Source organism: Haliotis asinina, chromosome 9 (genome assembly GCF_037392515.1).
Source record: "Haliotis asinina isolate JCU_RB_2024 chromosome 9, JCU_Hal_asi_v2, whole genome shotgun sequence".
NCBI lineage: Eukaryota > Metazoa > Mollusca > Gastropoda > Lepetellida > Haliotidae > Haliotis > Haliotis asinina.
In genome coordinates, this window is record NC_090288.1 from 46,725,034 (window position 1) to 46,752,698 (window position 27,665).

The following is a 27,665-nucleotide window of genomic DNA, read 5'->3' on the forward strand; positions in this document are numbered from 1 at the left end:
AATACAAGAAAGCGTTATCTTTAACATCACTTTTACCAACATCATCATACTGCAACAATATTCAGTTCTCTCAATCAGTATGGACAGTGATGCTTTAATCCAATCTGATGTTACATGATGCAGATAAGTCCTCAATCAGCACATTTTTTGTTTGTTTTTTAATAATAAGAATCATAAAAGTGACAAAACCCATTCCAAATTCCATGTCTGCAAGAAGTCACTACTAACAGAATGGTCAGTTGTACAACTCTCATTATATGATGAGTGTTTAAGTTTTTGTTTGTTTTATAGTTTGATTGTCTAACACCACAATCAACAATATAAACATCTGTATGATGGTGGTATGTAAATAATCGAGTTTGGAACAGACATCCCTGTGATTGGCATCATGTGATATTTCAAATAATGATAATAACAAGAGTTTGCCGAGTGGTTGCCCTTTAACAGTCACATAAGCATTTCCTACCAGGTACCTATTCAAAGACTGATGAAGACAGGTATATTCCTGTGACATGTGATTTGATGTGGGTCAGGGATCAATTCAACAAACAGTCCACAGAACTATGACAGTTGCAAATCTATGTTGAAATACAATTACACTGGCACTACAATCACTTTATAGAACCATTCCAAGCAGCAAAACTTGAAACTTTGATCAAACAGGAACCTGTGTACCAACTCTCCTGACCCAACACTGCATAACTTTGTCTGACTTGTGATCAGCAGAGATGGCTTACAATTTCTTGTCATCCTTACAAGTGACTACTGAGTGTCACTCATCGGTGTGACTGCTTAATCTACTATGACCTTGTTTGTTTACTGTTTAACGCTGCACTCAAACAGCTGCAGGGCTGGAGTCTAAATAACCAAGTCGGAACCAGACATTCCAGTCATCAGCAGCACTAGCATTATCTATGCAAATGAGATATGATGACATGTGTCGAACAAGACAGCAAGCCAGACCACCCAATCCTGTTATTCACCTCTTACCACAAGCAAGGGATGTTGAAGACAAAATCTTACCAAGACTTTCATGGGTGTGTTGTCAATGAAAATTATGAAACTACTGATGAGTGTGTTAATGTTCATGTATTGACCGGAGTGGGTTAAAATCTCATAATTGATGACTGGTTCATTACAACTGATCAGTCATCGAAAATAGCTGGTTAGCTTCATTTATCAGATTTTCCAGGTTATGTCTGCTAGTGCTCAAAAGAAAACAAAAACCAAATCTAATGCAGTTAAATTTTACATCTTTAAAGGAAGACTAGTATCTTAGGAACATAAATTTCCTGGAGTATATTCAATTCTGACTTGGAACGAGCTGGTAGTAACTTATCAACTGTGACAGACAAAACCAACATTGCAAAACATTTGGTTACAGCAAATAAATGTTCTAAAATAGTTTGTGTTCGATTATGAGAAAATATCATTGATTGCTTGGTCATTGATTCATTACAACCAATCTTTGATTATTTCAACTAATCAGACCACCACTATGTAAAGGTACAAATGATTTCATGACAAACCTGCAGTGCTACCATCTTTTTGTCCAACATGGCTTTCAGTTTCTGGGACATATCCCTCACCAGTTCTGCTGGATCCACCTTCACAAAGCTTGCTTGAATATCAACCATGTTTCCTGTAGTTCGAGGAAATTCAAAGTTCTGTGAAAGAAAACAATTTATTGATATCAATCATATCACCAACACTTTGATGCAGATGAATCATCAGTTTGTGACTTCAAGAAACACTATTATTAATAGTATTAACAGAACAGATACTGTCAGAATGGCAGAATCAAATTGTGTATATCAATGTCCATGCTGTTGATCACTGGATTGTCTGGTCCAGACTCGATTATTTACAGACCGCCACCATATAGCTGGAATATTGCTGAGTGCCCCGTAAAACTAAACTCACTCACTCACTTTAAGGATGGCACAGGGCCCAGTCGATTTTGGTGATCTTCCTAAAATTTTCAAGGTCATGGTGACACTTTGAAGATATCAGCGTGTAAAGCTGCATGTTAAGCTTGTCTGTGAGATATCTCAATAACCATTCACGGGATTGTCTTCTGATTCAACACCAAGCTTTATCTAGGGGATATCTTGATTTGGTGACCTTCACATATTTTACAAGGTCATGGTGACACGTTGAAGACTTCAGCATATTAAACTGCATGTTAAGACTGTCAGCAAGATAGCTCAAGAATGGTTCACTGGATTTTCTTCATGGACTTTCAAGACTTCCCTTCAATGTTTTTCAATGAGCAATTTCTTTATTACTACATTTGCATATTTCATACACACAGACATTCATGTCAAGGTCAAAGTGTGTGTTGATAATCATGACAATTGTGAGTTTGGACTACAACAGACCAAGATATCAAGAAAAGTTGACTGGTCATGTTTTTGTTGACATTTAAACTTTATCTTAACTTACGATCTTCACTTTCATTACTTTCATAATCTGACTCGATAATTTGTGACATGGGACTATGTCACCTTAGTAACAGTGCTTGTGACATAACTGTTTTTAGAATATACATTTACACTAAAATATACAGTTAGTGGATTAGAAAAAAAATCAGTAGGCTATTTCCATCTGTTCATCATAAGAATATGTTAGAAAAAGATCATACTCTATACACAGGACAAAAAAGAAATTTTAGGGTTGTATTTCAGTGATATCATGATTCTCCTTACTTGATCTGGTGTATCGTGAAACATGTGATATCATACCATAATATTTATCGTATTACAAGATATGACACTTTGACAGTACTCAAATTCAATACTCACAGAAACTGAAGTCCTGGGATTGAAAAGAAATTTTCACTTCCCTAAATTCAGAGGCATTTTCACACTGCAAGAATATGAAACTAATCTCTTATTTCACTGCCTCTTCATCTTTATCAGAACATACAAAATAATTCCAAGACACAAATAGCAGATTGGAATCTATTCCACACATTTCTGGCAATCTTGAAACCAATTACCCAATTAACTATGAGTTTCTTGCATACTGTACCTAGGTACCCAATCTGTATTTTCCTTTTGAATGCCTATTCATTTTTCAGGTCTATATTTGCCAATGAAATGCAGCATTACATCTATATGAATTTTGATGGAAGGGATAATGCACAAAAAGTCGCCTCAGTATATCATTTGTAGCTAAAACATTTTAAAAAATTGGTAAGATTTGGCTAATAAATACTAAACTGACACGAATTAAGGGAGTAAACGTATCTAACGTTACAAACAAAAAAATAAACACCCCATATAAATCATACTGTGAGCAAATATGCAGTGACACAGAAAATTGATCTGGATATCTGGAAGCGTGTTTATTCTTTTGTCTGAACTTATTTTATTCCGAGTGAAAAAGATTGGGACAAGTTATTCAATGTGATGATATCAGCAGCCTGAAAATTTACAAGACAGTCAGGTCAGTCACTGAGATTTACTGGCCCATCTGGATTTTTATCAGCCATGAGCTATTGGGCCAGCGGCTATTTCACACACTGGTGGTGTGGTGAAACAATAATCCATCAAAATTCAATTACAACAAACTTTTTAAGTCTGTATTTGCGTTCTTCCTTTGTTACAGCCTTAACATTGGTGAAACTGAAAGAAAACATTCTTTATAACTTGTTTAATGTTGAATAACCTTTCAAAATTAATTTTGTCCTCTGTTTCAGTGCAACTCTCAGCTGACTAGGCTTTGTATTGGCAACATATCGCAATTCAGGCATCCGTTTTGCCATATATTGGGAACTGAAGTGTTTGACAGTAAGTACCACTAAGCATACATGTTGATCCTATTTTCTACATTAGTCCCTAGACATATATCTTATGGTTCTGATGACAGCAATCTCAAAATTATGTTGCATAGTCAGGGAATCTATTGTTTATTTTTATACAATTCACAGTATTACAGTATGCCTTTTTGTGATTGAATAATAAAGGAAAAAATTGTTGTGAATGAAATTTTTATCAAAAGATAATCACAAAAAAAAACTTTATATTTCTTTCCCCACATTCCCAGTTCTCAGAAATAATATTACAATACACATCGTTTGAAAAGCGTATTGCAGTATACCAGTATACTGGTAATACTATGCAGCTCTACAGCTGACTACTGGAAGATAAACTATGAAACACTGTCTAAAACACAAACCTTGGGATTATGCAAATGTCTGCGGACTGGGATATCCCGTAAATGATGCATGACATCCATATAAGCCATTACTGTGATTTATCTACACATTTTTATAAGCCAATATTCTGCACCAGGCCTGCATTAAAAAAAGAAACAGTTCCCAAATAAATGACGTTAACTTTACCTTTTCTTTCAACAGTAAATAAGTCAAATTATGAAAAATGTGCCATGCCTTGTTTTACCAGATGTGCCTGCCAAAGGAACTTGCTTCAGAATCCTAGATATATTCCTACACGTCAATATTAAACGCACTGAACTGAAAAATAGTTTATATTTTATTGCATTAACACGATCTATTACAGAGTTTTTCAAAGGTTAATTATCCTCACAAATGGTTTAGAAATGTACAATGACTATGTCTGGGTCACCAACAACTGTTAGATTACAATTACCATGGTTACAAGATTACTTCTTGCACCAATTTGTTATTCCAATTGGCTGGTTCATTGGTTTTTGATTTTTCAATTACACAGGGTCTTGTAAATGAAAAAACATGACATTCAGATGCTCTCTTCTCCATTGGGCATCAGCAAAATATGAGTGGAATGTTGTATGCTTTAACATAGTCACACACGACATAGAATAACAGGTTTTTTAAGTATGAATGGTGGTTGTGCAAACAATTTACTATCATTCCATAATTTGTGTCTAATTTCAGGCCATATATTAAGTATATTAAGTATTAAGTCTTTATTTAATGGATGATACATTCAAAACTAACGGTGTAAATCCAGAAGTGCTGGCAAAACTCACAAGCATCAATCTTAACAAAGTCAAATGGCAAGCTATATTAACAAGTTTGTGTTGTGTTTTGTATTGAACAACTTTCCTTAGCTTAATAAACCATGTTTCAGTAGCTTTCAAGAAAAATAACAGAGGTGAGGTGAGGGGAAACGTGGTACTAAAGAACATTTCACTCATTTGGTGATACGCATGCCTGTGTATGTGTGGTTGCTTGTACCAGTCCAGACTTCAGGTGGTCTTATAGTGACAGCCAACTGAAATCACATACAACAGTTAAGCATGAGTACCCCACTCGGACACCAGTCCTTGTTGTACTCATTAACTAAAGACAGGCACGGACCAATAAGTACCATATTTTAAGATCTTTTGATATGAAATGTCCAGGTATCAAACCTGCAGCCTTACGCTCTCCAAGCGGACACTCTTACCACTACAACACGGAGGCAGCCTTACGCTCTCCGAGCGGACACTCTTACCACTACAACACGGAGGCAGCCTTACGTTCTCCGAGCTGACACTCTTACCACTACAACACGGAGGCAGCCTTACGCTCTCCGAGCGGACACTCTTACCACTATAACACGGAGGCAGCCTTAAAATGACACAGGAGTGATGGAGTAGCCAATGGCTAAAGTGTTTGCTGATCTCACTGTAAACCCAGGATAGATTCTCCACATGGATACAATTTGTGGAGCCCATTTGTGGCATCCCACCGCCATGATATTGCTGGAATATTGCTAAAGGTGGCAGAAGGCCATACTCACTCACTTCCTATATTCCTTCAGCTACTAGTAATTAGAACCTAAGTGTAAAAATGTCAATATGTGTTAGCGATACATTTTAACCAGCACATACAATTTCTGCATCCCCAGAACAAGGATCAACCATAGGGTTAATACGCAAATACTGAAAAATACAAGGCACCAAATCCATCATGTCTTCGTATTATGGCGTCCAAAGCAGAAAGAGATCTAAACCAAAATCTAGCATCAAGGTAGACATTATAACAGCCATCCTTTTTGACAGCACTAAGACCCTGGTAGTGACTATATACCCCTTGATGTCAGCTTCCTGCTCTACAAGCCCCTGTGTTTACTAACAAATAAGACACCACCAAAGGATTACTTGTTTTCAGTGTGGTTTTCTTTTGTAAACAACAGTCATCAGAAGATGACATATTCCCCCGGCCCCCACATATTTCAAAGGACAAATCATCTGACAGTTAGAGAATGTCTTTTTAGATTAAGTTTGTATTGTTTCCATGGAATCATGCAAAATATAAATGCTGTATATCTGTAAACCGCAAAAGGCACCACTTCAAGATCTGTCTCATATATTTGCCAAGATCTGCTGAAAGATATGAAATGGTTTTCTAGTTGTGCTCCAGAGAGGAAGCCCACCTGTCCATTTTGAGACTAAGTCAGAATTGTTTCATGGAAACCAAGAAAAATAAAAATGCCGAAACTTTATAAACAGCAAAAGGAATGACTTTGTAATCTGCCTCAAATATCTATCAAGTTTTGCAGAAAAATACTGAAAAGTTTTTGAGTCCTGCTCCGAAAACAAAGCCCATCCCTCCATTTTGAGACTAAGTCCGAAATGTTTCCATGGAAACCAAGTAAATAATACGTCACAAGTACCTGTAAGTACCAAAATGCACCACTTTAGGTTCTGACTGATGTATGTAACAAGTTTTGCAGAAAAATATTGAACAGTTTTTGAGTTCTGCTCCGGAAACAAAGCCCATCCCTCCATTTTGAAACTAAGTCCGAAACATTTCCATGGAAACCAAGAAATTAATAAATTACAAACACCTGTAAATAGCAAAAAGCACCACTTTGGAGTGTGCAACACATATCTACCAAGTTTTGCAGAAAAATATTGAACGGTTTTTGAGTTCTGCTCTGGAAACGAAGCCGACCCCACCATTAGTCTAACACCAAAATGTTCCATGGAAAAACAAAAAAAAAAAATAAAATTGCCCAAACTCTGTAAATAGCAAATGGAACAACTATAGGTTGAGATTATCATATTTATCAAGTTTGGTCTAAAAATACTGAATGGTTTCTGAGTTATGCTCCAGAAACAAAATGATGACGAACAGATGGATGAGGCGTCGACTATACCCCCCCGCATTACATGCCAGGAGGATGAAAAAGAGAGTCTAAATTGAAAGCTTGGATTGGTCTGTCATACAGGCCCTGAAACAAATATATTGAAGAAAGCCCATTCAAGTCTAGAATATGTGGCAAGTCTAGATATCTGAAAAGGAGAAAAAGTCTCTAGGCTGATTTCCATTATATTTCATGATTATTTTCAAGGACAGTTTCTTCCCATAAAATGTTTTCATCTGATTGGTTCAAGAATCCATAGATACTTAAATTTGATTGGGTGGTCAAAGTTCAGGCAGGGTTCATGACATAACTGATAAACCTTCAATGAGCTTCATACTGCAAGGTATTGTAATCAGAAGTGGTGTGATCTTCCCTTTGCGACTTACCCGTTCGACTGTGTCTATTCCGGTGAGTGTGGAAACATGGGTATTCCAAAAGACACTGAGGTTTTCTGACCACCTTTTCACCCTGAAAAATAAACGATTTCCTTCATAAAAGTTATAAGAGACACAAAATATCAGAATAACAAACCAACAAAGCCAGGGGCCATGAGTGTAGAGAGGAGCCATAATGAGCCAGGATAGAATTGGTCTTAAGCAACCCATGCAAGAAGCAAATAACAAGATCTGGTCGACAGGTTAGCCAACTTGGTTGACACATGCCATCATATCCCAGTTGAGATGAACGATGCTGATGATGTTGATCATTAGATTGTCTTATGACAGCATAAGTGTGCCATGACACTTTTCCAGGTTTCTTCAGAGGCTATGCAATACACAGCATGACGAGAAACCATAGAAAAACATGAAAGAATACTTGGGGGGTAAATGTGATACCTTATTTGTTTCCTTCAGTATATATCTGAGCTTTAGAGCTGGTTTACTATTATCACTATAGTACAGCAATAAACCAGCTGTGTATTTTTGCAGTAGTATGCTGATTGGGTAATACGATCCTACTTATTCAAATATCCCTTACGTCAACGTTAACACATATTGCACTGTGTTAAAATGTCTGATGCTACAGGTTCTTAAACAACATGTTGTCAATTATCTTCTCGATTACTTTCTTAATAAATTTCTTTTAAATTTTGACAAACAATTTCATTTGCTTTGTTTTTATGTTAGTGTAAAGTCAACAGGTGGTATCTTTGAACATATTCTCAAAATATATTAATTATCATCCCCGTCTTAACAAAACTCCTAAGAATTCATTTTAGTGAATATTTGGACATAAATATAGTCTTTCATCCAGTCCCAAAACTAAAATTATCCCCCAAAAAGCATCCCAGCAACCTCCTTCAATATTTAGCCAAGTCTTAACTTCTTGTTTTACTTTTAGGCTGACAAATAAGAAACTCTGATGCTGCTTCATACTGAAAGACCTTCTCACAAATAAAATACCAAAACTATTTTCATTACTGAGAATAAATGTTAGTCTGATCAATATCATGAAAATATCGTGCATTACCAACAACGTGAGAATAATGCTGTATTAACATGGCGTTTGCCGTCAACCGTTTTATACATACTTGCATCACATATAATATTCGCCCCACTCGAAAGAGACAATATTTTCGCTGACTGACACCTGATGGCAAATGTATCAATACCAGGTAACAAAATACACGGTCTCCAGACTATTATGGAATCTGCAAATTACTCCTGCTATAAATAGACCATTCCTTCTTCATATCGACCGACTGCGGTTGACACGACGTAACGGGACTGATATACGTTAAATGGAGATGTAATTACATTACAAACACTTCTAACACAAATATTTAATCAAAATAAACCAAATATGCCCAATTCACGCACATGAAACACAGAATGGGCATAGCAGAGAGATTCTACCGAAGTATACCTCGATGCCTTATACACACTGGGCGATTCCTTATATTCAACAGTCGGAGAACGGAGTATTCGCCGACGATCATTAAACTATGAATTAATTCCCACCCTTTTGACACATTTTGAAATAAACGTCAATCACACTTAACCTACCTTTCTAATGGTGGCTTTTCCATTGTAACGCATCGTATAAATCGGCTGGCAATTATTGAAAATAACACATAAACGAGAAGCCAGCCTCTCAGTGGTGTCGCCATTTTGGTTCTCTCTCTTCAGCCTCGCTCTGAGTCAGGCCCAGAATCTGTACCAAAAGAGAAAGACGCCGTAATTGCTAGTAATGGCACCTGCAGAGAAAGCTTCTGTTGGATTACACACAGAACTGCGTGTACGTAACAAGCTATTTACATAGGCATGTCGCTCACAACTCTGCTAGTGGTTCACTAAACTATCCAGAGACGAGGCTCTTAACGATTTTCCCAGCTTCACCGAACCATCACGCTGACTGAGTGCATTTCATCTGTCCGTGGACCATTTATCGATCTCGCCTTCTATATTATAATCCCTACGTGTGATTCTGATAGGGCAGTCATTCCTTTCATTACATTTAAGGATGAAGAAGACATATGGGACTTTCAGTTTGCGGGGGATACATCCAAACATGCCAATGACATTGAGTGAAATTGATAGCGTTCGTGGCGAACGGGAATCATGCGCTTTGCGTGCACGGGTCAACGTGTTGACGGTTTGCCCCACCTGTTTGATATGAACATCTGGCGCCACGTGCCTCACATGCCCGGCAGTTAAACAGCAATGAAATCAGCTGGTAATAAACACATCACAACCAGCTAACATCAATTAGGTCAAACGTCATCTTTCATCCTGTTTCGATGTCATATGCACACATCTATAAACCAAACGTTTAATCAGTTTATTAAGATCTCGTCGAATTTCTCTCTCATATTATGATCACCAAGCAATGGTCTAATTTAATTCATACAAACGTTCACAAACATCTGTGTATATTTGATCAAGGTATCGATTTATGTACCTTCTGGTTAAATTAATATCAACGTCGCTGGTATTTTATTATGAATACGGAAAAGATATTCGTGAACAGTCGCCAATACACTACCGAGCAAAAGAAATATGCACTTCAGATGCTTGATTTGCATTGGGAAATTGGAAGGTAACATAAAAACGTATAGTATGGATTTACAACTTAAATATTCACAACACGACGTTTCTGAGCTACTTCCTGCCCCTTCATATGGTGAATGATACATACACTTGAAAATTTGATGTGACAGAATCATTACACACGACTACAAATCCAAGTTGAAAACACAAACCGGCGAATGCCTCTATTTAAGCGTTATCGGTGCACTCGGCCAAGAAACTATAAGATCTCCTCTACACCTCCTTTTCAAAGCCGACGAGCTACCAACGCATCACCCGTATCAAAAAACATGTTTCCGTTACTGTCAGTAAATAGTATAGGGTCGCATGTATACGAATTAAAGGCTGTTTTAGGCCACGCCTTGTAACAATTCACCCATCTGCCAGAGAGACCCTTTCCAAAATAGATATGTTCAATACACCCATTTAAGTAAAATATGTGTGTCAAGTGTAGATCTCTTCAGTTTCAGTCTCAAAATTAAAAAAGTCTCCGGGACGCTATTTAATATTTTATTCAATAAATTTTATAACTTTGTCTCTGTAAAATATGTTCTTTTCATAGACTAGGTGTTAGTCTACAATTCCTGTGTATCATATGCATCATTCAGTAAAAGATAACTATTTCTTTGTTGTTTTATTATAGTGACCATCAAACGTAAGTGGTTACAAGAGAATATTCCCAGGGAGTTCAGACTGATAATACGACTTGCCGTTTGAGTTTGACATCCAGTGACCGAGGTAAAATCAAAGCGAATTTGAGCCCCTAAGATAGATATTGACGCTATACAAATGTTTGTATGGAAACAATAAGTGTAATTTGTTTGGGCCTATAAAATAAAATCTTTAATTCCTATTTGATTACATAATGGTTGTTGATGGTACATATACTGTATATATCTATATACAGAATTCAGAATTAGAAACCCACCAACTACCAACTACAAGCAGTACAACTTACATAATACAGCATTCGATTTCTAACTGCAGGCAAGCGCACCACCTGGCTCTATAGGAACAACGTGGTCGTGTTTCCAGCATTTTAAAAACAGCTCTGGCACGAAGATGGCTTAGTGAACATGGATCCGTACCCCGAAATAGTCAGTAGTTCGAAAAAGTACCAAGTCAAAGATTAACAGCGCAAGCAAATATTAAACAGATCTTGATTAAGCTTACCGATCCGGTGCGGGGCAAGGGCTGGTTGTAAATGTGCGCCCGAGACTACGGGCGGTTATAGATTCAGCTCCGCGGGCGGCGATAGTACATATGGATTTATTTACAATGGTAGTGAATGACAGTTATATTTAGTATTGAAACATGGCTATGTAACTCCGAGGCAGACATCCATCACTCCTCCCAACACCCCCCCCCCCCCCCTTACCCCCAACCCCGTTTCACATCGCGTGTCATCATCATTGCATTTAATCGCTTTTTGATATGTAGCAAATGTTCCACATCTGTTTGTATTTAACTAATTTAGTTAAACACTGTTAATCACACAACACTAATTACAGCGGAATATTTGTAAATGAATGACTTTGAACATTCTTCTAACTAACATACATCGTTTCATGGGTTCAAAGCACTTGGTTATATTTATGCCCGAGTTTTCTTTAGCAAAAAAATAAAAATATTTCAGCTCTTGTCACATTGAAATATCAGTCTGTAAAAGGTATCCAACTGATTTAATTAACATACCTTTCACAAACCGTTCGCAATGACACTATATACATGTTTCAAATGTCAAAATGTCGAAGTGCATAGATATATATAGATTTATGGAATTTAAGTTACAAACCAGTTGTATTAAATATTAAATATTCGACAAAAGATGCGGAGATATGGAAGAACGCCAATTTTAACCAAAAAAGTATGTTTTTGCAGCCTAAATGTGTGATTTTCATTAGAAACATGATTCGATAACACCACTGCTAATTGGTGGGATGTCCATATGCATGAAAACCTCCCATGGGAAACATCTCTTTTGATTTTCAAAACTTAAGAAAACCCATGGGAAAAGAGACGCGAAATCAAGTGCATTGTCAAGCATTGTTTTTTTCCTAATATCTAATCAATGACGCTGAATGAATAAATCTCGAACAAGTGGAAACCGCCTTAATCATATCTCACGCTAACAAAAAGTGGCACTAGTTCCCTACGAATCTAATTTGTGGAGAGAAATGAGATTGTGAAAGTCCCACCGGCCTACGTCACGTCCTGTGGAGGCAATCCTGTGCGTAGTTGAAAGGCAAAGACACCAAAGAGAGAAAAGAGATTATACCATTCGATGAGAATACAATGGAAGAATTCTTATGATTTAAATCACATTTGGAGAAAACTTATGCATCGACCGGATCCTCTGCACTAAGCGTGACATCACTCATGATATCGTATGATGTTGTGCGGCACATAACCTGTAATTATGTACGTGGCGGGCCATCTTTAAGCCCAATGGTGACATTTCTCGGAAAAAATCGTCCTGTTTAAGACATGACCGGTGGTGGTGGGGGGGTGTGCGAGAAATTGGCTTCACACAATGAAGCGAAATCGAACGTTGGTCTTCGGCATGACGAGCGTCCGCTTTAACCACTTGGCTACCTCATCGACTTCTGGCATTTGGGAGGGATTAAATTTGCGGTCGGGAATTCGATTTCAAATATCGATGCAGTTATGAACCCTGTTACAGATATACTTCGAATATTGTTGGAATATGGCGTATCACTGACACCTCTTGTACTTTTGCAAAATAATTAGATCTTCCATATTACCAGCTGGGTTCCGAAGTCGTCGACTATACCAATATATATTGAAATTTATTGGGAAAGTTATTGCGCGTTTTTTCATTGCTACTGGTTTTGATATATATTGATAGTCTTGAAACATTTGGTATCGACTAAAATGTCGAAGAGGAAAATGTTTAAACTGCACTGGGATATTGGAAAACAAAAGCAGTTACAGATTTTTTACAATGTCTAATTCAATTACAAGTTTCTATTCCCCAAACCAGTGAAGACGGACGTTTTCTATTTCCATCTCACCAGAGAGGATGAGGCATAGAACTGGGTTTCAGCAAACAGTTTTTGAGGTGACTAACGTGTTCGTTTGTTCTAGCTCGCTGGCTTCCGTTTTTCATCCATCGATGCTTATACATCCGTATTGCATCCATTGACGCTTGTCATTTTCTCCTACCAGACTGAATCTCACAGGCCCCTAAATTGCACGTTTATGTATCTATTTCAGCCAACCAACATTTATCAACACTTTCCAAAACCCACCCAAAGACTTATTCGAATGGAGGACGAATCTAACAATGTCTCACTACGTCTATCAACGGATATGGAAAATCGATGTATACCCTCAAGCTGAAACACACAATTTACAACCAGTGAAGATCTGTGTTAGAATTGATCTTCAATAACCCATACTTGCCCTAAGAAGCAACTAACAGGTTTGGGTGGTCAGACCCATTGACTTGACTCACACATTCCCTCGTATCCCAAATGCGCAGATCGATGTTCATGCTGTTGATCAATAGATTGTCTGGTTCAGGCTCGATTATTTACACACCGGCGTCATATATAACGGTAATAATGCTGAGTGCGGAGTAAAACTAAAGTCACTCATTCTATCGTAGAAGCATTGAAAAATTCCGTGCAATCATTTTCCCACTACATTTCAATATAAAGTTTGGCGGTGTAAAACTAAATTTAATCAATAAAAGAACTTTATGTACACAACTATAGTGCACAGAGGCGCCACAATGTATGCAGTATGATTTACACGTTTTCCTTGTAATGCGAACTGATGACGTCATTGTGTGCTTTGTGAGACTTTGAAAAGAAATGCTGCTACATCGGTCTCGGTGCAACAGGAACCCGTATGGCTTGAACGGTACATGGACTCATATTTAGCGTTCAACCCGACTTTCGCATTGTGTTGTGTTTGTCTTTAACCACATATTCTTTGACAAAGGTGGATATTTTAATACACCTCTATTTTGAGGATTATTTTCTAAAAATAAATACAAGTAGAACTGATTTACACCGTAACAACGTTCATATTAATCAATATTTACATTATATTAGATAAGTCGGATTAATAGTGGTTTTGTGCAACCAAAGATATCGAGAGACGACTTGCTAAGAAAATCATCCAGTCAATTATGTCCGCACTATGTGTTTGGAGAATAGTGAGTTAGTATGTTTTATTGCTTTTTGCAATATTCCAGCAACATCACGATGGGGAACACCAGAAATGGGCGTCATGTATTGAACCCATGAAGGGAATCGAACCTGGGTCTTCGGCCTGACGAGCGAACGCTTTAACCACTAGGCTACCCTACTGTCCATTGGAGAATCGTGGTGTCTGGTATCAGTGATCAGAATGTCGTGCAGAAGACATAGATGTGAACGGTTATATTTGAGAATGAATGCCTACAACGTTGTCTATAAACCTTACAAAACTAAACTGGGACAATGTATATAACGTGATATAACACAATGCGTAGTGTTGGTAGCAATGGTATCTTTCTGTTTACAAAGCAGACCCTTGAAGATTAGCAACCCATGCTTGAAAGGAGTCTTTAACGAGATCGGGTAGTCAGGCTCGCTGACATGGTTGACACTTGTCACGTTAACCCAGTTGCGCAAATTGATGGTCATGCTGTTGATCCTTGGATTGTCTGGTCTAAATTGGATTATTTACAGACTGCCGCCATGTAACTGGAATATTGCTCAGTGCGGCATTAAATAAACAAACAAAACAAAACAAAACCAAGTCAGCAGTGGAACGCAGAATCCCTTTCAACTTAACAAGAGTTAAAACAACAACTTCTTTAAGAACTGCATGTAACATATTTACGCACAGTAGCTTATCTAATTTGTGCTTTAGAGTAAACTTGCCACAGGTGATGTTTACAGTGGAGAAGTCGATCACACAAAGTGTGGCAGGTTTTCAATCGTCTTCCCTTCCCTCAACCCGGAGCAACAACATCGACGTCCATCCTCTTTTATTAAGATGCAAAGTGTAGGCAAATAGCACACGCAGCTGAGTCAAGTCGGACAGCTCTGTAATTACATCCCTGATGTATTGTAGTTCGAAGCAATGAATGTAGCGAGAACGAAAAAGGACGAGCCACTGAAAGCTCCAGTGATACGTCAATATGATACGTCAATGAGATACGTCAATATGATACAACTCCGTGGAACAGTGATACATATCGCCAATAACCAGGACTCGTCTCCAAGATAACCTTGCTTGCCAGGACTGCACAATACAGTTCTTCTACCTCGAAAAGAGCTACAGGAATGTTACAACGTTATTGACCCACAGTCGTCTCATTATGGTCGTACTGTGAGGCTAGAAAACGAATCGATAACTTTGTGGACAAAATGAGAATTGTTTTCTTGAAGATTCCGCCAGAAGGAGGTCACGTGGAAGTCACGGTATTACCAGGGAAGGCGAATGACGCTGATATTAATTATGTAAGTGGAATGATCCGTGTTTCAGTAGTAGTTGGTGGCGGATATTAAGCAAAATGTTTCAAGATATGTTATATTGGGCACTATTTCTATAAATGCATTGGAACAATACTTGATCAGACTAACTGGATCGGGTGATCAGGCTCGCTCACTTATAGCGTGGATTGATGCTCATATCTGTCACTGGATTGTTTGGCCCACACTCGGTTACACAGTCCGCTGTCATATAGATGGACTAGTGCCGAGGGCGTCGTTAAAAACTATCAAATATTGAAAAACATAGTTGATGAAGTGTATCATTTGAAGAATAGATGTCGACGATGGTGTGTATGCAGCAACGAGACCTTTATGGCAGTTGTGGAAATACAGGGGCGTTTTTTTCTCTAGGTTTTAGCGCTACACATAGCATTATTTGTTGGTATATGGCGATGATCTGTAAATAATCTGGGACCAGACAATACAGTAAGTAACACCATTAGCACCGATCCCATTAGCCGCCTCTTACAAGCATGGGCTACTGAAGACCAGTTCGAACCAGGAACCCGTTAATCTTCTCTCACGACAAACATGGGCTGCTGAAGACCAATTCTAGCCAGGATACCGTTAATCTTCTCTTTCGAAAACATGTATTACTGAAGGCCAATTCTAGCCAGGAACCCGTTAATCTTCTCTTTCGACAAACATGTATTACTGAAAGCCAGTTCTTACCAGGATTCCGTTGATCTTCTCTTTCGACAAACATGGGTTACTGAAGGCCAGTTTTAAACCGGATCTTCACGTTTCAGTGCCACTTGTAGTTAAAGTGGAACAAAATGTTTTAGATGAGAAAATGGGGCGGTCCGATATGCTGATTTCAGCTGCGTTATCGGTGGCAATAATGTGGTAATAATGTTATTCTCTGCATTATTTACAGATCACCATTATAAGGCAGCAATAATATTAAGTGCAGCACTAAAAGATATGAAAACACCCCAGTACTTCCACAACTGAGGTAATGAGCCGTGAAGATCCGGCTAAGAGGTGACTATTGGGATCCTGGCTAGTTAATTGGCCTTCAGTAACCCATTTTTTTCGAAAGAGAAGATTAACTAGTCCTGGCTAGAACTGGTCTTCAGTAACCCATGTTTGGCGACATAAGAGGCGACTAACGGGATTGGGTGGTCACACTCGCTAGCTTGGTACACACATGTCTTCCTATCCTTATTGTACAAGTCGATGGTCATGCTGTTGACCACGGGATTGTCTGGTCCTGACTCGATTATTTACAGACCGCCTCCATATATGTCGAATATTGCATGAAACAACCAACAAACCAATCCTCCACTTACGCCATCCTTTTGGTTTTGTTGATACAGCCATGTTTGTTCGTTTCAGGTCTGTGTTACGGGTTCGATTCCCGATATGGGTACAACATTGTATGTGTCAAGTCCTTTGCTTTTGTGCAATTGTGTGGATGCGATACTGCCCAGAGGGCACAAAACCATACTCACGCATTCACATTTGAGTCAATACCACGTTCTCAATCAACATGTATATTTACACGACAAATTGCAGTCAATCTTGTAACATGTATTATAATTGTTTTCCTTGTCTTTTTGGGTTTATTTTCTTTTTAAATAATTGATTATATGAAAGAAAATAATCAGACAGGAGACTAGTTACAACAAATGAATAAAAATATTGTTTGTAAACGATCATCCAAATGAAACGATTTGGATTCGATTATTAATTTTTAAATAATCATTCAAAAGTGATACTTGAAAACACTGATTTAGACCCTAAAAGCCAAAATACACCTTTGTGTTGTAACAAATAGACAACCAGATTCTGATTTAACACCTTCCCGACAGTCGATAACAGGCATCCAACAATCAGTTTCTAACTTCACACCCACTAATTGTTATGTTACACTAGCAAAGACGAATCACCTACCGTACCAGTCTGTATGTAGAAGTGAGTATTTTACCGGCCAGGGCAAGACCAGTAATCAGGAACTAGACTAGAGGACAATGGTACACTTAAGTCTGATAGATCTATTCAGCTCCAGTGCATTCGTTAAGCAACTCTCATTAGACATTAACACCGATTGTTTAGAATGCTGTTAGACCGCCTTGCGTTCATTACTCTACAAAGCTAATCAATTTGGTTTATACATTTATTTGAGATGGACGGTTGACGAACATTACTCAGAGGTACATGGCGAACATAGGATGTCAAACCCACATGAGAACGTTTACCAAGTTGATGATGATGATGATAATGATGATGATGATGATGCTGTTGATGATGCAAAGTAATGAATATGACGATGATTACTGTTGATTATTATGCCTGCTCAACACGCAACACCAGAATCATCCCAGTCAATGGATCAAAGTATTTATCAACTCCATTGGGAGTATACGAAGCAAGTTGCTATTAAGGCGCAACAAGGTTAACGCCAACTGAATTAACGGTCAATAGTAGGGACTGTAATTTAGGTTGCAAGACTCTTACGAGTGTTACACGGCGTGAATTAAGAACAGCGGGTAATGAGTTATTTAAGCCTTTTCTGTCTCCGTGCTAAGTGTGTCGAATCCCTAGCTTCCCCTTAGGTACGGAATGATGTACGGGTCATCTGAAGCCTGGAATACAGACTATAATTTAACACGTGGGAAATAAGCCAAAGTGGAAACGAGAACATATCTCATACAACGATGGCTTGTTCAGAAACAATGGGCAGCCCCTGACAATTGCAATACTCTTTACTGGCGACAGAAAAGAATTAATTTGTCCATGTACATGTACACAGTATCCTTAATGGCTGACCCCAGTGAGTCTGCGAGGTAGAATTATCTAAAGTATCCAAAAATTATCATAAGCTACTGTTGGATTAGCTGGGCAGGTAAGGTGACTTTGTTTTATAGCAAGGGCGGTGCTCATAATATTAACCACTGGTTTGCCTGGTCCATATTCGATTTCTTGTTGGCCGCTGTGATATTGCTGGTCGTTGGTTAATTAGTCACCTCACTCATTATTTAATAAAGTATTGGATGGAAAAACAATGCTATTACTTCATCGTTCCAATACCTGTCACATCCTCCAGTAGGCTTTGTGTGGATACTATTTTGCCTGTTTAATAAACACAGCAATCAGTATTGTTTCAACTACAGTGGAAACCTGATAAGTAAACTTTCAAGGGACTCATCAAAATTGTTTACTTATCCAAACTTATCAATATCTGCAAATGACAGAGTAACGGACAAGATTTGTAAGTAATATAACATGTTTTATGGCAGCGGTCTACTCACTGATACTCCCAAACTACATATAACAATGAACAACTCATCAGGGCTGGCCTCCAGTTGTCAGTGTATTGTAAACTGCTTACGCCAGAGCAAGTTGTAAGTGGGGTGTTTATTTACCTGGTGACTGACACATGTCCTTCATGTCGGATTATGCGGCGATCGCTAATTTAGTTACCAGGTCTCGTTTGGTCAGTAATTTTCTTCCAGGGACAATGTAAAAACGTTTATTTAAGCGGTATTGTTTAGTTACCCATTTTTAGTTATCAGGACTCAAATAGTGATGATTAATGAAGAAGTTTGCCGGGACCAAAGAATATATGTATAATACGGCAACCTGGACATAATGGAGTCTGGGTAAGATAATCTGGTGATTTAGCTTCATGAACGTCGTCAAACGCAAACTCGGTCCTATGACATGTCACATTCAAGTCATGGAGCCTGACCACCTGATCCCGTAAGTCGTCTCTTACAACAAACATAGTTCGCTGAAGATAAATTCTAACTCGGATCTTCACGGGCAGGTATTTTGTAAATATTGTTCCATTCTTCTGTGTTCTTCTTGAGTGAATTGGATTGTACGCTTTTAGCAATATTCCAGCAATATTACTACAGGGTACACCAGAAATAGGCTTTACACAATGTACCCATGTAGGGAATCGAACCTAGGACTTCAGTCTGACGAGTCCATATTCTTCATTTTAGGAATAACTTTAGAGTATTAATGGCTGTCTATTCTGAATGTGTCAGATCCAACAAGCAAATGATCGTATATTCTGTTGTGTTTCAACCTTGGTTCGTGAACACCATTTCAGCCAAACAGGGTAGCTTGACTTATGTCACGTCAATCAAATAGATTCTGCCCGGATTCTCTAGATGATGCTTCAACTGACATAGAATATATCGTGGACATACTTTCACATATCATGTATACTAAATGATTGTATCTCGTTTTACAACAACTGTTCTTCACGTATGGATGGATTGAGCATGGGCATGTCATCAAACATTTACTCATGTTTCTCCAAAGTACTTGCACGGCTCAAACTTTCTCTGGTCATTCAAACAATGTTAGCCTGATTTATGATCAAGCCTAGTCTAAACATAATTTGTTACCCAAAGTAGAGAGTGAAAGGCTATCAGTGTGGAAGACGGTATAAATGACAGTCTAGACATAGATTATAGGAACCTTGTGGTTCTTAGTAACCAGGCATCATTCTGAGTAGAAAGTATGAGATTTTGTCTCCAATGTTATGACTACCGCATCGAAAGTCTGATGTATACAGTACATTGATTTCTTGATTTCTATCTAAAATGGGGTAAATGATTTTCTCAGTGCACCTGGATATGAGTTCGAATGTGAGTTTTTCCGCTGAATACATTAACCACACCTCATTTCGTGGATTTCGTGACAGATGTTCTCGACTTGTTTACATCTAGATTGAGGCGGTTGGGTAGCCTAGTGGTTAAAGCGTTCGCTAGTCTCGCCGAATGCCTGGGTGCGATTCAATGTGTGAAACTCATTCATGGTGTCGGTCGCCGTGATATTGCTGGAACATCACTGAAAGCAGTGTAAAACTATACTCACTTCTGCCTTACACCATATCGTCAACTGACACACCGAAACTCACATAATAAGGTTATAATCTCGCACACTCACTCACTCCATCGTGGAACGTCGAGTATCACATTAGTGTTGCAGTCAGCCCTCTTTTCGTAATGACTCTGATGTCAAATTTTGTCTGAATGAAAGATAAAATGAAGTGAATGAACACAGGGGAACAGAAAGGTGAACAAGATGTTAAAATGAAAAATTTGATGAACGACAATGTTACGCAAATGAACGAAGGAAAACAACACGATGAACGAAGAGATGGACCCAAGAAGCCCACATGAGAGGCCCAAAAGAGCCCAAGAGGAGCCCAGAGACGGACCCAAGAGGCCCAAAAGAACCCACAAGGAACCCAGGGAGAGGCCTAAAAGCCCAAGAGGAACCCTGAAACGAATCCAAGAAGCCCCAAAAGACCCGAGAGTAACCAACCCAAAGATGGACCCAAGGAGCCCAAAAGGACCCGAGAGGAACCAAATCAGAGATGGACCCAAATAGCCCAAAAGGACCCGAGAGGAACCAGCCCAGAGATGGACCCAAGGAGCCCAAAAGGACCCGAGAGGAACCAACCGAGAGATATACCCGAGGAGCCCCAAATAAAGATAAACTCAAGAAGACCCTGAAGAAGTCCAGAGGGATCCAAGAAATGCCCAGTACAGGAAGAACCCAATAAGATCTGAAGACGAACACCACAAACACTGACCGCAAGATGCACCGCAATGCTTGCACATATTTCACAATAACACAGCATGATTTACATCAGGGGCTCACTTTGCATCAACAAACCCCGAAGTCTTAATACTTAATATGACTTAATATTTTATTGGTACTGGCTTCTTAAGCTGTATGCCTGGAAACAATACTGCCATGATCATGTAGAGGTCTCTGAAGCTGATTAGTGCCTCAGATGCATAGTGACAAAGCGTCTCTGATGTGTTTCCTTTAGAAGATTGATTTTTAGCTCTGCAACTTTTTTCTGTTGTAGTCGTATGTTCTGTATGATGTTTGAGTTGGCGCAAGTTGCTATTTTGCTGGCGGAATGAAAATATGGTTATATCGTATACCTCTTCAATGTATACTGAACAGACAAAGAAACGGAACTCTATTTTTGTCAAATTTTTAAACAGAAGACATAAATATGAACGCTTACTTTTATTCTTCATCGAAATTTTCGTTTCTTTTGGCAATTCAGTATATATTTATACAGGTCAAGTTGGCAGATTTGGAGACAGATGTGGGTATTGTCGGGCTTTGAAACGATTCGTTCAGATTCAGTGAGGGAGGGAGAACAAAATGGAAAGGTCGAAAGAGGTCATGACATAAGAATTGTAAAGTAGGGTTGGAAGGAGAAATGGTTGAAGAAGAAGAAAGTAACATTAAACGGCATCTCATATACTGAAACATTAACACGTAACCAGTGAAGATTCGTCACATTGCAGCCTCATCATTATGCAGTAATTGATAGACAGGTGTGAATAAAATATAGAGTTTAATGTTTACACTTCACAGGACAGTGTCATTAAGCCTGTATGGTAATGCATCTTTGAAACCCGCATAGCAGACATCTGTACACAAGTTGTGAACCTCACAAATAACCTTACTTATTTACGAGAATAATGGTAGGAGTAACCAGCGGGATGGAATAATTGATATCAAAAGGAGATGGAGGCAATTCCTTGTTTGTGTAAACTGATTAAATATAACATACTTATGCCACATTTGCACAATTAGCATCAATAAATCATGCAGTTTAGCCATCTTGAAGGGCCTTCTCTTTGGCAAGTTTGCAGTACTTGCTAGCTGTGTCCAGACGACCACAAACAACGGTATATGTGATGTATTGTGGTCTAAGTCTGCATTGCGGATGTACGTCCTAGGGATCTGGCTTGCTTCAAAGACATCACCATTTGAGACGGCACACATAGATGTCGTGCAAATATATACATCAAATATTATCACTGCAACCTTTCCACGAAATGGCAACGTATATCACTCAGGAACTACATTCTCAGTTGTGTCCCATAAACGTGACGGATCCGCTGGTCACTTATTATCTCACTCTTGTTCATATTATGATTCTTGGTTTTACAACAGTGATTTCAGCAAAATGGTTTACATGTAAAACCTGAATCACTGCCAAATTGCGATGAACGAATTTCCACAAGGATACCAAGCCCATAAAAAGGTGAATATGATGAGGAACACGACATTTCGGAATGTATTCTTACTTCTTTATTTTAGTGAATAAAAAAAACTGTGATTACAAAATAAAAATAATTTAAAAGGAAGATTCCTGAAAATGAAACGTACTCATTTAATGAACAGCAAAAGAACGCAGGTTTCGAAAAGGTTAAATCCCATAAATGTATGCGTTCATATTTATGTCTTCTTTTTAGAAAATGACAGAGATTGGTTTCTTTTGTTGTTCTTTTGACGGTTCCCTTAAAGGTTTAGAATCAGCGTCATGGTCGCGAATGATCTGTTACGGATGTATGCTTCGATCATTTGTGAGTTGCGTTTCTACTGTGTGTTAGTATGAACTGAGATTTATGCCTATTATATCATGAGAATCAAATTCACATTATGTGTGGCAGCACGGCACAGTTTGTGGAATCATCTAAACTAAAACATCAAACACGTTAATATACTTCTTGTATTGCCACAACACTCATTTACAGTGTAACTAATGTAGTTTAATGTCGAACTGTGCCAAGAACCTGCTTACATCAACTTTTGCATGGGTTCATTGAAATGTAAAACGTCACTGAGAAAGACTCAAGTCGTAATAAAGTCGTTTCGCGTCATTTCTTCTTTGAAACTCTGTCTGTAGTGATTGATGTCTCTAAGCATATTGGAAAGACGCGATATCGGGGCTCACACTAGCATGTCGTTATGTTACTGACGAAACCTCTTCAGAAGCCTAGTGCGTTTATACGGAGTCCACATACTGCATAGAGTCCACAAAGCGAAGTCAGTTGTAAATTCGGCGAATTCAGTTTCTTCTACGGAACATGATGGTCAATGGAAGGGCAAGACTTATAAATGGAATTTCGGCAGCGGAGACTTAATGTGAGAACGGTCATTGGAATGACTTTTTAGGAACATCATTTGGTTGTTTTAGGCGTTTGTATTTACGATACAATTTCAGCACTGGCGACTCAATGTGCGAATGGTCATTGGATTGAAGTTTACGATCATTATATGGTTGTTTTATGGCGCTTGTATGTACATTACAATTTTCAGCACTAAAGTGAGAATGGTCGTTGGATTGATGTAGAGGTACATCATATAGTTGCATTAGACGCATGTTTTCACAACACAGTTTCATTGCGATGGTTTTAAGTAATTGGAACTGTGATTTGCAGTAACGTTTTCGCACTTCATCTTAACTGTGTTCAGTTTCTTGTGTTGCGTTGTGTTCATCTTACCAATGTACGACTCGTGTTCATCTTACGACTGATCGACTGTAGCTTAGTTCATCTTGCCAATGCATGTATTACAACTGATAGATTGTATAGTTTGCTTGCAGTGAATACGTACCGATGACTTAATTTTGAAAAATAATGAGGATTCGCACTCTAAATTTCATTTCATTTGTTTTACGTTTTGTTGAAAGTGAAATTCATCGGTACGTGTGCTTACAGTGAATACGTACCGATGAATTTCACTTTCAACGGTTGATCATAACCGTCAAATCTAGTTCTGTTCCAACCACTTAGGTATCGATACTGTTGGGGTGATGTGGTAGCCTAGTGGTTAAGGCGTTCGTCACTCCGAAGACCTGGGTTCGATTCCCCACATGGACACACTGTATGAAGCCCATTTTTTGTGTCCCAGTGATATTGCTGAGATATTGCTGTAAGCGGGCAAAAACACTAAGCCCAGAATAGCTACTGTTCCAAACAGTTAACTCCATTTGAAAAATGGAGACGGTTTATTCTGTCTCCGAATCCAAACGCTTAATTCGAGTAACAGATCCAAACGCACAACCCAGGTTTTGCTCCAAAACTGTCCACGTTAGTAAAAGATCGAAACGGTTATCTTCAGGCATCTTCAGTCCCGAAGAAGACCTCAGATAGGCAAGCCGAACCATTTCCTATCCCTACACTTCATCAAAAGGTCGCCTACCGTGCAGTAATGTGATACCACAAGACGTAGCATCAGATCATGCATTTTTCAACTGACCTTATCATTATCTGATAATATCTATTAGATTAAAGTTCTCCATGAAATTGCGTTAGGTTTCTCCGATGAAGACATGATAGCGGAAAGGAATCGGTTTTGTAGCAATGCTTCATTAATTATTGTGAAATCCAAGGGTCTCAATCCTTTTAACGTTTCTAGTCACCTTCGGGAGGTGACTTTGCCACATGCGACATGACATTCAGGACACATTCTACTGCTCTAGATAATACATTACTTCTCAGTACTGTTGGAGAGTCTGACAAAGATCTACAAGTCACTATACTGAGTTGCGTCCCTTAGTTGTTCCAGAATCCAGAATCACTGATGGTCTTCTAAGACCCCAAAAGCAGATAAGCACACATATCACTAACTCATTCATGTTTACTGGGAATAGAGTTGTGTTTACATGTAAAACGACAATCAGATCATATATCACTAACTCTATCGCTAATGATTATCAAGAATCAATTCTATGACATAATTCTATTGACCCAACATGACATAGTTTTTTTCCGTATAAATATTTATGGCATTTATATAACTCTATATTACGATTAAGATATCAATACCAATAGACAGATATCAATTCAACGATTAGATTTAACATAGAATTCGAATGTTGAAAAAATGATGTTGCATAGCAACATTTATTAGAATAATCGTCCCTTTCAAAAGTCCATGTTCGCGAACCTTGAATAATGTTTTAGGACAAACTCCGGCCAATACATTAAACCACGTACATGAACTTCAGATAAAATATGTGTGTGTCTGGAAAGTATTCACTTATCAGTAAAATTGGAAATTAAACGTGAAAACGGCACAAGTCTGAAAGATGAGAATGTTGGAGAGACATCGACCATTGCAGTTGGAGGAACATTGCTCAGAATTTCCGAGACTTCTATCACCCTGGATTTCTTTCAATTCCTTATTTTAGTGGTATACGTGGTCATTCTGAAATGATCACTTTGTAAATCATATTCCTTCTAATCACATGATGGTAAGCTGAAGACCAGCGCCATTTCTATATGAGATTTTGACCATTGCTTCAATGACCACGTCATTAAATGCGGCTATTTAAGGAAGCAATATGTTATTGATGAGGCTGGCACTAGGGGTGATGGAATCAATGGAATAGAAAAAGATGGAAGCTCCTCAGAGGACTGAGGAATAAAACACTAATAAGTCACGTAAGTGGATCACCCGAATAATTTACCGTAAAACGCATAAAATGAAAGAAAGGGAGGTAACTGTTGTATGCTGCGTTAAAGGTGATGAAGTAATCATTACTGAAGCATACCAAAACGGAGAAGTTAAACACTTGCGTGATAATTCTTGGTCTCATGTAAAGCTAATATGTAACGATGGACATATGCAAGGAGGGAAAGCTAATTCTTATGTATATTCAAAGAAATATATTTATGCACAAACTGGTCGCAATGTAAGAACTAGTGAACATCCTTTTACTAGATATCAACACAATTTTTAAAAAAAATTTATTTGTCAGTGGACTGTATTATATATTTAAGATATGTATTCTGTAAAATGCAGCAGTATTCAACACAATCGCCTCTCGATCGCAAAGTAGCCACGAGATGATAGCGTCGTGGTCGATGACGTTGGGTCATGTAGTTGTACGTTTCGAGTCAACACTGGCATCCACGATTGCTTCCGCTCCTCGAATTTCACGCCCCGGCAAATATTTGTTTACAAGCAATGTAAATTCATATCGGGAGATTCTAGTACTAACTACACACCACAACCTAACGCCAGAAACTAACCAGTCTCATCTATCCTCTTAAACAGGTTCCTTTGTGCCAAGATTAAACACATGCCATCCAAATGATATGACTGGGTGAGGGATTTTTGTTTCAAGCTGTATTAGCAATATTCCGGCAATGTCAAGGCGGGAAAACGTCATCCATGGTCTTCACACACTGCAATTATGTAGGGAATCGAACTCGTGTCTCTGGCTGGACGAGCGGACGCTTTAACCACTACTCCATCGAACATAAAGAAACATCAAAAGTATAGAATTAGTCTAGCACCATCAAGAGCAACCCCATTTCTGAATTACAGCATCCGAGATAAACAGTTATTTCCGAAATAACTATTGTAAATGCTTATCCCTTTTCTCGTATAGAAGAGATGGGTCGACGTGACATTGTCCTACATCACATTTATTCTCTAATATTTTTTATCGATCAATGGACAGTTTAGCGCGTTGCATATTGAAAACTATAATAAACGATAGATTTACGTTGTGTAACATATTCGTTATAGGGATCTTATTTGATTAACATTTTGCACACACAATAATCACATCTATACGGCAAAATATTAATACATGTATGGACTGCATGCATGGATACGAAGATATTTTGTTTGCTATCGATTTCTGACAGATATAATCTTCTTTCAATTTACACGGCAAATGCCATTTCACTCACTTCGTAAATAATTTACCTTAAATTTTAATGTCATTTCCATTGGTTCATCAGATAAACCGTGAATACGGTGAATACCGTATCGTCTCATGTTTCTCAAACACAAAATGGTTATTCTATGGCGATGTAATAGATACGGGTATTAATGCTTTAGGAAATTACTTTTGCATCGTTTATGTCATTGTTGTCAGCCAAAATGAGGTTTGAAAATGTTTCTGATCATAAAGTAGTATTCAATTTGCAAGTGTATACTTCCTTTTGTCGCAGTTTAAGACGCAGACATATGATGTAATATACAGTTGAATGGTCCCTGAGATTCAGAGTACGATACGCCGTTTGAGACTGACATCCAGTGATCGAGAAAAGAACAAACCACCTTTGAGCAGCTAAGCTGGATATTGGCACGCTACATAGATGATGATGATGATGGTGATAATGATGAATTTGTTGATACGTGGAAGAGAAAAATATTTCACAAACCTATAATTTACAAAACCAACGTGGAAAAAACATGAAAATCGAATCAGTTTGTAAGTTTATACGTTCATGATATTT

At 38.3% G+C, this 27,665-nt stretch overlaps 1 protein-coding gene across 4 annotated transcripts in view; it reads right to left on the bottom strand.

The window, feature by feature from the left end:
* LOC137296861 (voltage-dependent calcium channel subunit alpha-2/delta-2-like) overlaps positions 1-9,627 on the bottom strand; it is a 74,520-nt gene extending 64,893 nt beyond the window's left edge. For 3 of the 4 annotated variants that reach the window (XM_067828737.1, XM_067828738.1, XM_067828736.1), the window contains exons 1-4: positions 9,341-9,439; positions 9,089-9,236; positions 7,469-7,550; positions 1,530-1,667 (exon numbers count right to left, since the gene is read on the bottom strand). In XM_067828737.1, coding sequence (XP_067684838.1) covers positions 1,530-1,667; positions 7,469-7,550; positions 9,089-9,192 — 324 coding nt within the window. In that variant the 5' untranslated portion in view covers positions 9,193-9,236; positions 9,341-9,439. Of the gene's footprint in view, positions 1-1,529; positions 1,668-7,468; positions 7,551-9,088; positions 9,237-9,340 lie in introns of all 4 variants that reach the window. The other variant, XM_067828739.1, reaches the window with a different exon arrangement.
* Positions 9,628-27,665: the final 18,038 nt, after the last annotated feature.